The 16,497-nt window shown below is 54.4% G+C and overlaps 1 protein-coding gene across 1 annotated transcript in view; it reads right to left on the bottom strand.

Moving 5' to 3' along the window:
- USH2A (usherin) overlaps positions 1-16,497 on the bottom strand; it is a 112,258-nt gene that overhangs the window by 36,572 nt on the left and 59,189 nt on the right. The window contains exons 32-47 of the mRNA XM_078858151.1: positions 16,096-16,255; positions 15,328-15,646; positions 14,863-15,010; positions 13,643-13,797; positions 12,124-12,280; positions 11,248-11,427; positions 10,548-10,698; positions 10,095-10,237; positions 9,144-9,808; positions 8,662-9,056; positions 8,231-8,353; positions 7,173-7,336; positions 6,451-6,660; positions 3,323-3,525; positions 1,991-2,103; positions 1,242-1,419 (exon numbers count right to left, since the gene is read on the bottom strand). Coding sequence (XP_078714277.1) covers positions 1,242-1,419; positions 1,991-2,103; positions 3,323-3,525; positions 6,451-6,660; positions 7,173-7,336; positions 8,231-8,353; positions 8,662-9,056; positions 9,144-9,808; positions 10,095-10,237; positions 10,548-10,698; positions 11,248-11,427; positions 12,124-12,280; positions 13,643-13,797; positions 14,863-15,010; positions 15,328-15,646; positions 16,096-16,255 — 3,464 coding nt within the window. The remainder of the gene's footprint in view (positions 1-1,241; positions 1,420-1,990; positions 2,104-3,322; positions 3,526-6,450; positions 6,661-7,172; positions 7,337-8,230; positions 8,354-8,661; positions 9,057-9,143; positions 9,809-10,094; positions 10,238-10,547; positions 10,699-11,247; positions 11,428-12,123; positions 12,281-13,642; positions 13,798-14,862; positions 15,011-15,327; positions 15,647-16,095; positions 16,256-16,497) is intronic.

Raw genomic sequence — 16,497 nt, 5'->3', positions numbered from 1 at the left:
GTAATGCAGACCGTGTCACCTGTGTGAGAGTGGGGTGGTAATGCAGACCGTGTCACCTGTGTGAGTGGGGTGGTAATGCAGACCGTGTCACCTGTGTGAGAGTGGAGTGGTAATGCAGACCGTGTCACCTGTGTGAGAGTGGGGTGGTAATGCAGACCGTGTCACCTGTGTGAGTGGGGTGGTAATGCAGACCGTGTCACCTGTGTGAGAGTGGGGTGGTAATGCAGACCGTGTCACCTGTGTGAGTGGAGTGGTAATGCAGACCGTGTCACCTGTGTGAGAGTGGGGTGGTAATGCAGACCGTGTCACCTGTGTGAGTGGAGTGGTAATGCAGACCGTGTCACCTGTGTGAGAGTGGGGTGGTAATGCAGACCGTGTCACCTGTGTGAGAGTGGGGTGGTAATGCAGACCGTGTCACCTGTGTGAGAGTGGAGTGGTAATGCAGACCGTGTCACCTGTGTGAGTGGGGTGGTAATGCAGACCGTGTCACCTGTGTGAGAGTGGGGTGGTAATGCAGACCGTGTCACCTGTGTGAGTGGGGTGGTAATGCAGACCGTGTCACCTGTGTGAGTGGAGTGGTAATGCAGACCGTGTCACCTGTGTGAGTGGAGTGGTAATGCAGACCGTGTCACCTGTGTGAGTGGAGTGGTAATGCAGACCGTGTCACCTGTGTGAGTGGAGTGGTAATGCAGACCGTGTCACCTGTGTGAGTGGAGTGGTAATGCAGACCGTGTCACCTGTGTGAGAGTGGGGTGGTAATGCAGACCGTGTCACCTGTGTGAGTGGAGTGGTAATGCAGACCGTGTTACCTGTGTGAGAGTGGAGTGGTAATGCAGACCGTGTCACCTGTGTGAGTGGAGTGGTAATGCAGACCGTGTCACCTGTGTGAGTGGAGTGGTAATGCAGACCGTGTCACCTGTGTGAGTGGGGTGGTAATGCAGACCGTGTCACCTGTGTGAGTGGAGTGGTAATGCAGACCGTGTCACCTGTGTGAGTGGGGTGGTAATGCAGACCGTGTCACCTGTGTGAGTGGAGTGGTAATGCAGACCGTGTCACCTGTGTGAGAGTGGGGTGGTAATGCAAGCCTTGTCACCTGTGTGAGAGTGGAGTGGTAATGCAGACCGTGTCACCTGTGTGAGAGTGGGGTGGTAATGCAAGCCTTGTCACCTGTGTGAGAGTGGAGTGGTAATGCAGACCGTGTCACCTGTGTGAGAGTGGGGTGGTAATGCAAGCCTTGTCACCTGTGTGATAGGGGAGTAACAGGCAGAGCCGCACGTTCTATCCCTGTCCGTGCGCTCTCCCTGCGGACACGAGTCCTCCGCGCGGTGAGCGCACGGCACGATGGCGCTACGCCGCACGGAGATCGCCCGCAGGAGTCCACGTGGTCGCCCGGGCAGGTCCCACTCCACCCGCACGGCGCTTCACGAGCGCACACACGCACGCACGCACACGCGGACACACGCACGCACATCAGTTGGCAATTTAGTTAAAAAAACATGTTCAAGTGTAAACATGGCTCACGTTATCATGACGATTCGCTTTAAAAAATTGTGCAACACTGCGAGACCCTTTCATTATTCTTTTCAAGACATGAGTCCTTCTCCAAGCTCAGCAACACAGAAGTTAACGTTACGTACTGTCACGTCGTCGGGTTCAATTAAAGAGCCACGGCTCCAGCCCTGGCATCGCTCCCCGAGGCTTTTCCGTGTAAACGATTGCTACATCGTTGGAATTAAATCAGAGCCGTCAATGTAATTTTAATTGACTCTTGCACCTTCACACCTCTGGCAGTGCAAGTAGGCCTTATTCAAAGCGACGCACCACCGTTACCCTGTCTTGGGGGATAATTATTCGTGGGTGATGGCCGGGACAGAGTTTGAATCCGCATTGCGGTGAAGCTCAGTGGAGGGAGGTGGGGGCTGGTGGTTGGAGGGGGCGAGAGGGGGGTGACAGTGGGGCTGGGGGAAGCGGGGACGGCATGGACACTGACCTTGAGCCGAGGACCCCGAGACGCGGTGCAAACACGTCCTGCGGCTCCTCCTCCACCGTCGCCACCGCCACGGAGTCGCTGAGCGAGCATCCGTTGCGCGTGCACACCTCCACCTGCAGCCAACGCGCACGTGACACAAACAGTGGCAGGAGGCACCCCTCACGCGCTGGCCCAGCGAAGCGGCAGTGTCCGTTTCAGCATCCGCACATCCGTGCCCTCAACCACCCCCCCCCCCCCCCACTGAGGCCACGACACCCAGCTCCTCTCCTTGACGCGCGACGCAGCTTGAGCGATGCGTTAATGAGAATGGTGAGCGCTAATAAGTCCGGTGGCCAATTACACACATCACATCAGTAGCGGGGCATCCGCACCGGACAACCCCCCACCCCCCCCCCCCCCGTAAACGGCACTAAAATAGAATGTATGCACTCTTTCTAATTAGTGATTTACAAGGTGGCTGAGACTACTGGAGATGAACTCACGCCGCCAACTCAACACGAGGAATACTGTGAAGGCCACCCCCGTCCTCAACCCTCGTGGTTCCGCGTGGCACCGTCACACAAGATCATCTGCAGCACAGGTGACCACACGACCGTACTGATGACACATGAGGCCCGTATCTCAATGATACTATTACAATCATATTTTGACTGCTCCCCAAATGCGACAGGTATCCTGCATACAAGGCATCGCTTGCCCTGCCTGGGTTTTATAATCGCCGTCCAATTGTCAGCGGTTCTTGTGAGTCCAGTTAGATTCTGCTGATGATTAATCCAGATTAGAGGGCCTCTGCTGTTCTGTGGATTCAATCTTTTTAAGACGCTTCCAAAGCTATATTTATACAAAGCACTCGAGTGATTTAATTACCGGTTGCTTATGAAGTTCCATGAGCATGTTTCAATCATTGACTTTGCGAATCATTACTCATTAGCAGCAGGACATGTAAAAGCAATACTTTTTGACAAGCTGTTTAAAATAATTATGCTAAGTGCATGTGACAATAAAATTACACTCAATGCAAACCCCCCTTTATTTAGAAGGGATATTTTTACAACCTGTGCTGGATGTCGCTTCGGCAAAAGTATGCAGCTTACATCCGCAAGGTCATCAGTTCGGATCGCGGTCAAGAGTCAACTCAGGCCATCAACATCCCTCCAGAGTGATAAAATCAATACCACTTTGTGCGAAGCCATGAGTTCTTGTACTCTGGTTCACACTGCCCCTGGCACAGTAATGTGGAAGTTACATAACTGGCTGAGCCCCCCAAAAAGAGACATGAGCACTCCCCAACGCAAGTCGACCTTTGCAATCCACGCCACGCAGGGTCGCAACCTGTATGGCGTAAGCGGTGAAGGGTTGGAGGTCGCCAACGATGGCGGAGCCGGGCTCCCGGAAGCCGGTGCTGCGCCGGTGCCCATCCACCACCAGCGCGTATGACGTCACAAGGCCGTGGGGGCGGGGCGGGGCGGCCCACGCCACGCGCACCGCCGTGCCGTTCAGCACCTCCACCTGCGGGGGCGCCAACCCCTCCGGCGCTGCTGGAGAAGCGGGCGCCACGCGGACAGGGAGCTTACATCACGGACAAGGAGCACACGAATGTCAATATTCGCGAAGACGCGGCCCGTGTTTGTGTGAACACCTTCGCCATCAGCCATTTCAAGTTCATTTTTCAAGTTCATTTATTAGGTGCAGTCCTGTGAGCCATTCGGCTCTTGAATCGGGTGCAACCGCAACAAACAAAAACTTAAAACATGAACAATAAAACATCTTAAAGTGACTATGTGACTAAGTGCAAACTGAAATTCTAGGAAAAAAAGGAGCAAAAATTCCAGAAAAAGCATCGTACACCAATTCTAGATTTGAAGCTTTCGTGACTGCAAGGATTCATACTCTTAGGTTTTTTCGGTAAAGTCACGTAGGTGAAAAAATAAAATAAAAATTAATAAAAGTAATAATACTACCGTACACCAACGCTGTGTGCAAAACTCCCAATGGGATGAAAGTCAAGCAACAACAACAACAACCACAAGACAACTCAGATTAATGCCAACAGTCTAACTCCGTACTACAACAAACAAACATGGCCAAATCAAAACACGTAGCCATGTTCTAGCCACTGGTGGATGGCGGCCTGCCCCATTGATGTCCCATTTCACACAGCCCTGTAATGCTTCAATCCGTATTGCTCTTGCACACGACCAGATCTCGCCACTCCAATCTCGTCAGTGGCTAGGAGATGTTAACTCTGTCGCCAGGTATGCAGGAGGTCACGGGTTTGATCCCGACCCTGGCACCTCTTTCCTCCACATTTAGAAACACTCGTTTCGAGTATTTGGCTGCTTTAAATTCTCACATGATAAGCCACGTCGTTGCGCTATCATTTGTGACCACGTTGCCTCTGAAAAATAGCTTCATAGCTCTGTGGGGCTTTACCTGGTGAAATAAAAATAATTCGTAGTTTTTACATCCTATAGGGTGTGTTCCCTGCTTTGGCTGCCATTCAGTTACCGGTCTTTTTTATTGACCATCGTCCCTTCCAATCATGTTCCTTTCCCAAGCTCAATTACTTTCCTAAAGAGTCAATGTGTTGTCTCTGATTCTGTTTGTTCCCTTGATCGAGGTGTTGCTTTCTCCGTCTCTCAGTATAATTTCCAGCTTGCATCTCTCCATGCATCTTTGGGTGCTCGTCAGCCTTTGTTCCATTTTCCTTTGTGATTGCCCATGCTTTTGATCACACCCATGTGGCAGGTGATATGCACCGATTGAAATTGTTCCTTTCCAGGAAGTTGCTTTTCATTATCCATTTCAGTTTTCCAAAAGCACACCATTCTGCTTTCCTTCCCCTCTTTATTTCATCATTTGGATAATAGACCACCTTCAATAATGCCGCTGGATATGACGTTTTCAGTGTTTTCCAGTTGTTTCCCTCCAAACGTATTTTTTACATTTTCAATTAACTTGCTGCACCTGGCATTTGTTTTGCTCAGATATATCTCGTGCCGCACATTGCAGCACTCTTTTGTAAAGTTCTTCAATAACTCCCCGTCACTCATTTCCATGATTAGTTATTACCTTGCTGATCTCGTCATTGATGATCTCGGTCATCCTCGCAGTGGCTTTTGGCTCGCCATCGAAAAAAGTCAGTCACCGCATCGCGCACTTTCAGATGCGCTTTTCCGGCTGTCTGGAACGCTCTTCCTTCTGATATTAGGAAGCCACTGGAGCTATGCACTTTTAAATCTGTATGCAAAACTAATTTCTTTAGAACTTCTTTTTGTGTTTAGTTTGTTGTCCTTCCTCTGCACCTTCTGATTAGCGCGTTTTGCTACGTACGGTGTGAAAAAAGTTCAACATACATACATAATGATGTCATCGGCGTATCAGAGATACGTTTCCGACCTGCCCCTACTGGACATCTTGTGAAGAAGCGCTTCATAGCTCATCGGATTTCTCCAGGATAAATACAGATTCTGATTCTGCGAGATCGTCCCTTTTTTGCATCGACAAATACTGCCCAGACACCGATGCATGTCGCGCGACATGAACGCTGCACGGAAATGTAAAATACCATTGAGACATTCCGCACGGACGTGTAAGCACCTGGGAAGCAGAGTCTGCCTCGGCGTGAACGCCAGAGAGGCACGATACGCAAACACTGCCCAGACACGTTAATGCGCCACTGAGATGCGGCGCACACGAGTCTGAACACCGCTGTGCCGCGCGCCGGAAACCCCTCGCTTGTGTCCACAAACGCAAAACCGCGGCTCTGTCGTGCACACGTTGGATGGATCCGCACGCACAAACACAGCTCAGCAGTAATCGATGGTCGTACGATAATCACAAATATCGCCGTTTGGCTTTTACAATGCACTCCTGTTGGTGAGAAATTGCTCGTGGTGGGTTTTTTGTTGGTGGAAAAAATGTGACCAATGAATTGACGGAATTAATTGTTCTGTCATTATTTGTTTAATGCCATTGACTTTGTGACTGGTAGGCTGTGAAACATGCCACAAACACCACGACAAGTGATGCTGTCTGTATATCGGGTACATTGCATGTTTAAGCATTCTACTAATTAATTTATCACGGACAAAAAGCACCCTGAGACACAGCAGCGATATTCTTTAGAATGATCTCAGGCGAGTGCACGAGCTGCATTGAAGCGACCTGACCCGCGTGTGGCCGCCCCTGCCAATCGCTCCCTCACAGCATCAACTCCCAGGGTCCCCGTGCTCCTCTCGCTGGGACCACTATTGATTTCTCGTCTTGTGACAACTAAAGCTTTTACCACTTGACCTGCCCCCGGCCAGCAACAGGAAATGTTAGCGTAGCGAAGATGAGAGGCCCACTTGCCCCCCGCGCCCTCACGGAAAATCGATTGCCTCGTGTTGCCTCTTCTCTTCACTCTGTCCACCCCCCTCCTTCCCCGAGAGCACGGGGGGGTCTTGCCCGGCGCTCACCTCTGTCCGGCGTGACCACGTGGAGTGTGTTGCTGGTGACAGCGTGGGCCCCGTTGGACGTGGACAGCGAGACGCGGTACAGCGTGCCGGCGCTCAGCCCCGTGATCACCGCGCGTTCTGCGCCCGGCGGAAACTGCAGGGAGCGTGCGGAGAAGCTGCTGTTGATCGAGACGGTGTAGGCGGTGACGGCGCCCTGCAGCTCGACGAGTCCTGGCAAGGCACGCACGCCGGCACCCCAGACACATCCCATGCAATGCCACTCTCGTCGCAGTAGGACAATACGTGGGTGTATAACGGGATCTAAGTGCGACCGCATTTCAAGACGCTGTGCAGAGAAGCAGGGAGTTAGTCATTCATGAACCTGGCATGGAATGGGTGGGGGGTCGACAGCACAAATGGCTAGGGGAAGGCATTTGTGAACAATGGGGGCAGCATCGCTGAATGAGCCACCTTCCACGGAGTGACTGTTGACAGAAAGTCTTAGAAAGCGAAATATTCTAAACACCAAATCAATACAAGGCAGTGATTTCACGAAGAATTAATGACTAACGTCTGCGTGTCAGACAACCAGTCTGCTTATCAACTACATTTAGAATTGTACCTTTTGTCAACGACCATGACCGCACAGTTTATCAGGAGGGAACGGCAATTGCGGTGTGATGTGTTGTCTCAATGGGCTCTTGTCTGAGTATTAGAGAACTGCGCTAAAGGCTGCCACGCACCGGGGCGGGTCCAGTTGACCTCCAGGGCCGTGTGGTTGAGGGCGTATGCTTCCAGATGGCTCCCGGACAGGGGCACGCCGGCCAGGGTGTCGGTCAGCACGGGTGCGCTGCTTGCCGAGCCTGCCGTGTTGTGCACCAGCAGGCGGTAGGCGTAGCGTGTGAACCTGCCGAGCCCAGCCACGGAGACGTGTCAAGGCCACGCACGCGGTCACACAGCCAGCAAGCCAACTGCTCTAAGGATGTAGATGTGAATGTATTCGGCAAACGTAGGGTTTGAGTAGGCAACCCATATGCTACGGGGTCTGCTTACGGCCAAATCACCGTAAATGTGCCCACAATTCAGATCTTGTAAACTAAGAAGGTTTGAGCGTGAATAATTATTGGATGTGTGACCACCATGCACAACAGTTTGTTGTTCCAGGCTGTGGCGGCTACGTGTCAGGCAGTGAAGCAAAATATTTTGTTATACTGTACTTATATGCTGCCACGTATGTGCCTTACACCTTCACCAACGCACACTAATCAACGTGGTGAAGTATGGTCAAATAACCTCCATGACCCGTACAGTGTGGAGAGGCCCTCATCCAGCGGCAGATCGACAAAGAATCTGTAAATATACTTCGGGCTCGTCTCAATCTGCCACTTGTGGGAATTAAGGTAATCGTCACTTATGTTGACCGTGGGTGGGAATCGAACTCGGGCCTCTGGGTTTGTAGCGCAGCGTGCAAACCGCCGCACTACCGCCGCACTACCACCGCACTACCGCTACACTACCGCTTGCCACGCACACTGCAGTGCTGCGCTAACTCCAGCTGCTCAACCGTGAAACCGAATTGAAATGCGCCGCTGGATTCGAATGACAAAGTCTAACGGTGAAGCACTTTGTAAAGCGTCCCAGGCTGTGCTTTTTTTTTGGGTAGGGAGTGGGGGGGGGTTGCAAGTCGTAGTAGCAGTAACGGAGCCCAGACACCCAGCATCGTAAATCACATAAATCACGACTCTAAACAATGCCAGCGCCATGAAACCGGTGCCTCGAGGAATCGTTATCCATTAATTACCTGCTGAGTCCTTTATCCTCGAAGGAAAGATCTGTTCCCAGATAAATGCTCATCCACAGGTTTATGTCTCTCGGAGGAGACGCTGACAGGGGCTGCTCCACTTTGCAGCGCAGCAGCTCGTATCTGCAGAGCGCACGGCACGCGGCGCAAGCTTCTCACACTTCTCGAACGCCTCTCACTGCGCGCAAATTGCCAGAGCACGATACACAGACCTCTTGCCTCTTGGTAACAAGGCCATTGTATTCCAAGCACAGCGAACATTTTTATTATTCTATCAAACCTTGATTACCGTTTAACCACTGTCCATCTGCAATTACGTGTTTTTTGTAAAGGTGTGACTCAAAGCGATCACGTGCGTAGATGTCAGCAGCGTGAGCTCTACGACCACGCCACCGCTGCACGACGCAGCAAACGCTGCCGGCCTCGGTTACCGTAGCCGGGGTCCATTGGGCCGGGCGGGCGGCTGCCAGGACAGGACGACGAGGGACTCGCTTGCGGGCGTGGCCACAGGCGGAACGACCCCCTCGGGGGCTGCCGGGGGGGTACGAACGTGGGACCGATCGCTCTCCGTGCACAGCGCCTCTTCTGCCGCATCTGTGCCGACTGCGTCTCCCGGCCTCTCTGCGCGGCCCCCCGCCATCTCGGGCAGGTCTGCGCCCCCGCTGGAGCAGGCCAGGAGGCTGACGGCGTAGTCAGTGAAGGGGACGAGGCCCGTGAGCGTGTGGCCGAGCACCGAGAAGTCGCCGACCGCCGCTCGCGCGCCCTGCGCCAGCAGCTCGTAGCGCGCCAGCCGCCCGTTGGGCTGCAGAGGCGGCGCCCACTGCACCTGCGGAGTCGGCACGTGCCGGTGAGGGCCGTGCGCGCGGCTGCGCTGCCGGGAGGTGCGGGCGAGGCGCGTGCTCGGGGGACGTACGTAAATCTTGTCGGGCCCCAAGACCTCCAAGCGAGGCGGCCGCAGCCCGGCGGGGCGCGCGTGTCGCGTTGTCACCCGGCTCCACTCGCTGCCGGCCGCAACGCCACCGGCGGTGCCGACCAGCACGCGGTACTCGTACGCGGTCCACGGAACGAGGTCGGGCGACTCGTCCAAATACTCCATCTCTTTTCCAGCTGCGTCTCCCTCGGCGTTCGACGGCGGCGGCGGCCACGTGGCGACGACAACGGAGGCGAGCGGCGAGCCGGCGCGGCGGCGCTCCAGCGCGACGGGGCCGCCGGGCCGCTGCGGGCGGCGCCACGTCACCAGCACGGAGCCGGGCGTGCGGGAGCGCAGCAGCGGCGGCGGCGGCGGCACCTCGTCGGGGCCGGCTGGGAGGGCGCGCACCGGCAGGGAATCCGGCGAGCGGGAACAACCCGCCAGCGTGCAGGCCTCGACGGCGAAGGCGTACGGCGAGAAGGGGCGGAGGCCGCCCGCTCTGAAAGCCAGCTCCGTGCCGCTGCCGGGCACAGCGCCGCAGAGGGAGCCGTTGCAGTAGACGCCGTAGTGGGAGAGCCTGCCGTTGGGTTGCGCCGGGCGCTGCCACCGCAGCAGCACCGTGCTGGAGTCCAGGACGGACACCGTGGGGGCCTCCATAGCTCCAGGAGCTGGAGGTTTTAGCATACAGCCAGTGAAGCAGAGTCCCACCGCAACGCACGTTACTCTCACTTGCTCAGGCATGATGACTTGCCAGGGTGCAACGTGGGAACACAATACATACGCAACTGCAGAACATATGAAATAAACTAATCCATTTATATTTTTTGAAAGCAATGCACAGCTGTCTAATGACGGAGCGTTCAAAGTAAAATTTGTATTAATTTTAATGAACCGCATTTAACAGTGTAAGGATTCACACAGAGGCCCATAACAGAGAGTACATCGTCTACTTACAGTCCTCGTGTGTGGCCACTTGGCTCCAGTTACTCGTGCCGCTGCCAACATTGTTATACGCAATTAATCTAAACTCATAGCGCGTGTGAGGCTGCAGTGCGGCCGCAGTGATACTGGAGGCGGTGGACGGTGCCAGGAAGAGACTGCGGCCAAGGGGAGAGAGGGGAGAGAGAGGCGAGAGACCAGCACGTACGCCACAGCATCAGCATTCCACTCTGCTCTCATTTCCACTTTGGGACAAAAAAGTACGGCCACTCGCACCCGTGCAAAGTTTACACGGTAATGGACCAGAGCACCGGTACAATAAACAAAAAAACACAAAGCTAAAATGAGCGCTTGTGTTTGGCACTGAGGTTACTGAGCCCATAACAACGCGGCGCTTATGCGTGCTTCTCGGGGGCGATGGCCTCCGCAGAGCCACTAAGCGGAGCGGCAGCAACAGTGGCGTCTTACTCTGCGACGCCATCGGGAACACCTGCTCTGCGCATCTGCAGCTGGTACAGCAGCTCCCCCGGGGCACTGCTCGGGGCCGGGGCCCCCCACGTCGCCCGCACGGCCGTGGAGTTGACAGCTGTCAGGCTCGGGGCCTGCACGCCGTCAGGGGCTGCGCACACGCGCACCGTCGGGACGTGAGTGAGAAACAGACGGGGCAGCGCGCGGGGGGCAGCGGGCAGGGGGTGGCGCGCGGGGGGCAGCGGGCAGGGGGTGGCGCGCGGGGGGCAGCGCGCGTCGGGAAGCAGATGGGCAGCACAAGGAAGCGGAAAAGGCAATGGCTTCAGGAAAATAATTCCGTCGCAATTTAGATTTCATCTTGTCGAAATGCTTCCGACAAACACATGTAATAGATCTTCTTGGTTCTTTCGGTAAAGTCACGTAGAATGGAAATAATAAAATAATAAAAAGAAAACAATAAAATAATTCTCACGACGTTTCTGCCACAACGCAAGCAGCCGTCCTCAGGTGGAGAACAGGTCTGTCGAGAAGACAGAGTCATGTAATAGACCCAAGTTTGTGGGTTTTGAACCCCCAATATACGTGTTTTGTGTCAAATGCTGTGATTTATGATACAGGGTGCTACGAGTGGCGTGCACTACGAGTGCCGCGCGCCATGAGCAGGGTGCGCTGTGCCGCGCGACACGCGGCCTCAGCTGACCGCCGGCTGGGGTGCGCGTGGCCACGTGGTTGCTCAGGACGTGGCCGTGGCTGTTGGAGGCGTTCACGGAGCAGGAGTAGGACGACAGGGGCACGAGGCCTCGCACCAACACCCACACGCCGGCTTCGTGTCCACTGTGGACCTCGCGGGACTCCTCCACCACGCTCGAGTCACCGCTCTCTGGAAACGCGTGAACGTGCGACGCGTTCACGCGTGAGGGCGGGGGATGGGGGGAGGGGTCGCGCAAATTAATCGGTTAAAGTCGATGCCGACGCCGACAAACATTGAGTTTGTGTGAAAAATAATAATTTGTTAAATAATAAGTGAAACCTATATGTTTGGGGGAAATAAAGTAAGGGGAAAACATTTAAGATCAATGCAAACGAAATTGGGAAATTGTGATTTAAAGCTTTCGTGACTGCAGGAATTCTTGGTTCTTTCGGTAAGGTCACGAAGAAGGGAAATTATTTCCAAGAATATGAGATTGGGAAAAATAAGCTAAACAATGCATTCATTAAGCAAATTATGACGCCCGAATTGTGAAAATCCATCAATTCCCTGGGAGGGTTAATATTTACATCGCAGCTACACATGAATATTGATTAGGAAAGCAAATGTCAAATTGATACTCAATGTCTGAGGGCAATGTTCTTGTGGCAGGACGGGCTTTAACTCAGAGTCGGCTCGCACGTGAAGTGTGTGTGTGTGTGTACGTGTGTGTGTACGTGTGTGTGTACGTGTGTGTGTACGTGTGTGCCGTGCCAGCCTTCTTAGGTGCTACTCGCTGGCAGCACTTGCCCCAAAAGTCTGCTGAGGCTATTCGGAGGATCGTGGTCTTTATCTTTGTGTGTGTGACCTGTCGCGTAAGCCACCCACCAGGGCGGCTGTAGAAGGGCCCCACGCACGTGAGGCTGTAGGTGAGTCGTCCGTTTGGCTGCGCGGGTCCGAGCCACGTGACCCGAGTCGCGTCCTCTGTGGCCACGCTCAGCTCCACGTGACCTGTAGGGGCGGCCTCCTGTGTGCGCGCCTCCACCTGCGCGGGTGCGGGTCAGGGTTAGACACAAGAACAGACACACGCACACAAACCATTGCACGGAAGCACCCACAATGACGACTGCCACTAGCCGCAGTTATTGCGCCAGGCTAGGCGCACTTTGGAAGCGAAGTGTCAAACGCTTGTTTGCAAGTGGCCACGGAACAGGACTGGCAGATGCACCACCTTGTGGTGTGTAAGCACACATGCCTGAATGCAGGCATGCATGTGTAGCAGCATGCACAAGAGACTAAGATTCCCCCTCTAGCCTGAACAGACTGTTGGGGAAAGTGCTGTGAAGGCCGGCACAGCACACGAAGGGGTGGGTGGCCACCACCACACCCAGCCGCCTTCGTCTCCCCAGTGGCAATGTTCACACATCGCACCAGGTAATCCTTTGAGGCTGAGTCGACCGAGCGGAGGCCCAGGACAGATTCAGATTATCATCACGAGTATTGGCCGTGAGCGGGAATCGTGCGTGCATGGACACATACATACATGTAACAAAATGGCCAAAATTGTGCCATTCCAGTTGTCACAAGACAAACAAGTGAAGCTTATACTGGTGGAGAGATAAAATACATTTCTGCCATCCTAAGAGTTTTACTCCAATAAAGCAAACAGAGCTCCATTCACAGACAGCCAAAATCAATTTTCTAAAAATAGTTATTTAAATGAGCTGCTTCTAACTGGACACTGCTGAACATTAATCAGCTACATATCAAGTTTGCTGGTTCTGCTTTGAGCTCGTTCCGGAGGACCCCAGAGGCATGGCTCATTAGCATCACCCACAGAGACTGTAAATTATTACACTCGAGCATAAAGTGCCTGCTAGGCACTAGGTGTTAATGCTAATTTTAGCAGCAATATTGCAGGTAAGTAAGGGGGCTCTCTAAGGGAAAATTTGCAGCTCGTATCTCCGGAAGCGGAATATGAAGCTAGGGCACCCACGGCGCACCAGACAAATAGGGGTCAAGCGCTGACCGGCCGGTCCCCCACGCTGCGGAGCCCGCACTCGCTCACACACAGACCAGCCCTGGGTCCCGTGCCTCACCGACGCAGGGCCGAGCGCCGAGTGCGGTGGCACGCCCGTGCCAAGCCCTGCTCTATGATCACATCCTTCATGTGCGCATCTCCTCCTCCTGCTCGAGTCGGTGTCCGCACCGCGCGCGGACAATTTGCTCCGCATTGACGGATTGTTTGCAAGTACGCAATAGCAGCGATATCGGCGTACGTCGCTGATCGGCGTGCGCGAGCGAGTCCCGTGAGGCATGGCGTGCCGCCCCGTGACCGAGCCGTGGGGGTGACGGTCTGGCGTGCTCGCTCGCTCGGCCTGGCCGCGAGCCCAAAGCCGGGACTCACCGGGGCTCCGAGAGCACAGCCGCGCACCGTGCACGCGCGCACCCTGAGCGTGTGCGGGCTCCATGGCGCGAGCCCGGTGGCGCGGTAGCTCATGGAGTGCGGCGAGTCGTGCACCAGGCTGCCGTTCATCAGCAGCCCGTGGCTCGTGATCGCCCCTGCCAAGGCACACCATCAACCGCGTTAAGCGACGGCGCCGTTGGAGGAGTCGCGGTAATGCCCGCGACATGCTCCATTTATTGGCGAGAGCGCCAAGCTGCGGCAGCCGCCTGCAAGCCCAGCAGGTGTCAGCAGACGGCCGGAAAAGCGCCCGAGTTGCCAACGAAGCCACGGTCGAGGCGACCTCGGTAGCGCAACAAGCCACGAATGATTGGACAGTTTTGTAGATTTCACAATGCCGAACATTTATATGCAAGCTTGTGCATGTAAACAACTCTGCATTGGTTTTGGATTAAAAAGCAACTGTTTTGATTCAGTAATGCAACCAAACATTGAGAGGGGGACGCTTGCACTGAATTGCTGCTTATCGTGTGGTTTCGCGAAGACGTGTGTTCCTGTGCGAGACGTAGTGGGAGTTTCGCTTTGTGACGCAATGACGCGATTTGGGAAAAGCTGATCAAATGGAGTCCAGAGCAGCATCCACTGCAGCCCGATGATGATCACATCCTTCAATTACCAACGCAAAACATGAGAAAGGCAAATGTTCAGTCTTGGTTAGGCATTATGGGACCTCCTTTGCCAGCATCAAAATATGCGAATAGGTTTTCCCCTTTTTTCTGGCAACAAAACAGGTGTTGAGATGTTAAAACACCAAACTGAAACCTTTTACAAGGAATCATGTCTGCATTATGACTGGTTAGGCACTTGAGACTCATTCTGTAATTTGTTTTCAATAAAATGTATATATATATTTTCAAATGTAACTCTGTGGAAAGTGGTTGCCTTTCTAAATACCGCCCTTCACCATGGGAACGTGGAATTTCCCCCATTGCCGCATGGCTACCAACGGACCCAATGCCTGAGAACAATGCGCGTGAGTGTAGTTGTCTTTGGGCCACGCGTATATGTTGGCTTGTGTCTTGCTGCCGATGTTGCAGTACGCGGTTGTGCATACGCTGGTGTACATATATCGGTGCGTATGCTTTGGCACGTATGCGTATGCCAGTGTGTCCGTGGTTGTGCGTGGCGTATACGCTGGCGCGCGGGCCTGCGAGTGCTGTCACCGTTGGGCCGGACGGGTGGGCCCCAGGACACGAGCAGGGAGCCTGAAGCTGGGGACCGCACGACGGGCAGCGCGACCCCCTCCGGAGCCGCCTCCTCCGTGCGGGCGGCACTCGGCTCACTGACGCGACACCCGCCGCGCGTGCACGCCTGCGAAGACCGCGCCAACGCCACGCAAAGCACGCATGCACGCCCGCCGCCTCGATCCACGTTCACCCTCACCGCAAGTTACAATCGGGCTGCATCCTGGCCCATTGACGGCAATGCAGCAAAGTGATGGAGGTCCTCATGGTGCGGTGCATTGCCAAAGGGCTGTACATGTGCATGTAATCCATGGCCACGGGAAACGAAGCATCAACAACAAAGTGTTGGTTTCGATGCGAAGTAACTGAGCTACAACGCGTGACAAATTGAGCTGTCGCACGTGGCAACGACCGTGTTGAAGAGCGGTGCAGAGGGACACTCACAGCTACCCGGATTTGGTACAGAGTTCCGGGGATGAGCCGCCACAGACGGTGCTCCAGGGTAGCGTTTCCGCCGCTGTACAGGAGCTTCCCGTAGGCCAGAGCTGGCAAGGCCAGAGGGTCGCCTCCTCCAGCCACGGCCGCCTCTTGCCGGCCCTCATCCTCCTCATAATGAACCTCGACCACCTGCTTAGGCCACACTGGGGGCTTCTCTCCATCACCAGGCCATGTGGAGCCCTCCTCCTCCTGCCCGGGCTTGTCCCCGATGGCGTAAAGCTCGTAGCAGTGCAGCTCCCCGTTCAGCTCCAGGGGCTCACTCCACCTGCAAGGGGTCAAAGGTCGGATCCGCACACAACCCCGAGTGGGGCGCGCTGTACAATCGCCACATTCATAGCCGTAGCTATTGTATTCATAAAAAAAAACATCACATCATACTTCGAATTATTTATGTTTAAGTAAATGTGAGTAGCCCAGAATTTTTTTTTACACGTGCATTTTTTGTTTCCTTCATCTGATTTTCAGTGAACTAACGATTTTTAACTAAAATGGCAACGATGGATCGATGTCATGATGAACTCACTGCACGGTGTCGGCCCAACCGCACAGTGATGGACTCACCACAAGGTGATGGGCTCACCACAAGGTGATGGACTCACGTGAGGATGATGGGCTCACAGCATGATGATGGGACTCACCGCACGGTGATGCAGTCACCACAAGGTGATGGGCTCACCGCACGGTGATGCAGTCACCACAAGGTGATGGGCTCACCGCACGGCGATGGAGCGTGCGTCCAGCACGGTGAGTGTGGGTGCCGCTACGTGTGTCGGCGGGAGTTGGGCGGTGGTGATCGTCACGGCGGAGCTGTTGGTGCAGCCGCCCTCCGTGCAGGCCGAGAGCACAAATGTGTGCACGGAGAAGACCCCCAGGCCTGGCGGAGACACATGGGGTCCACGCGATGGGAGGTGGGTTTGGGGCGCACACACACAAGTGCCTGCAATCCTAAAGCTATTAACATTGCTGGCAGGCTCGACTGGGACACGTGGCGCACAGTTTTTACGGCAATTATTTTGGCTGTTACTGCGTTGGCAGTGGTGCACAAACATAACTAAATAAAAAATAATCAACCTATTCATCAATAAGGCCGCTTGAAAAGAAAAAGATATATAATAG

Source organism: Lampetra fluviatilis, chromosome 7 (genome assembly GCF_964198595.1).
Source record: "Lampetra fluviatilis chromosome 7, kcLamFluv1.1, whole genome shotgun sequence".
Lineage (NCBI taxonomy): Eukaryota > Metazoa > Chordata > Hyperoartia > Petromyzontiformes > Petromyzontidae > Lampetra > Lampetra fluviatilis.
This window is presented reverse-complemented; position numbering and strand designations above follow the sequence as displayed.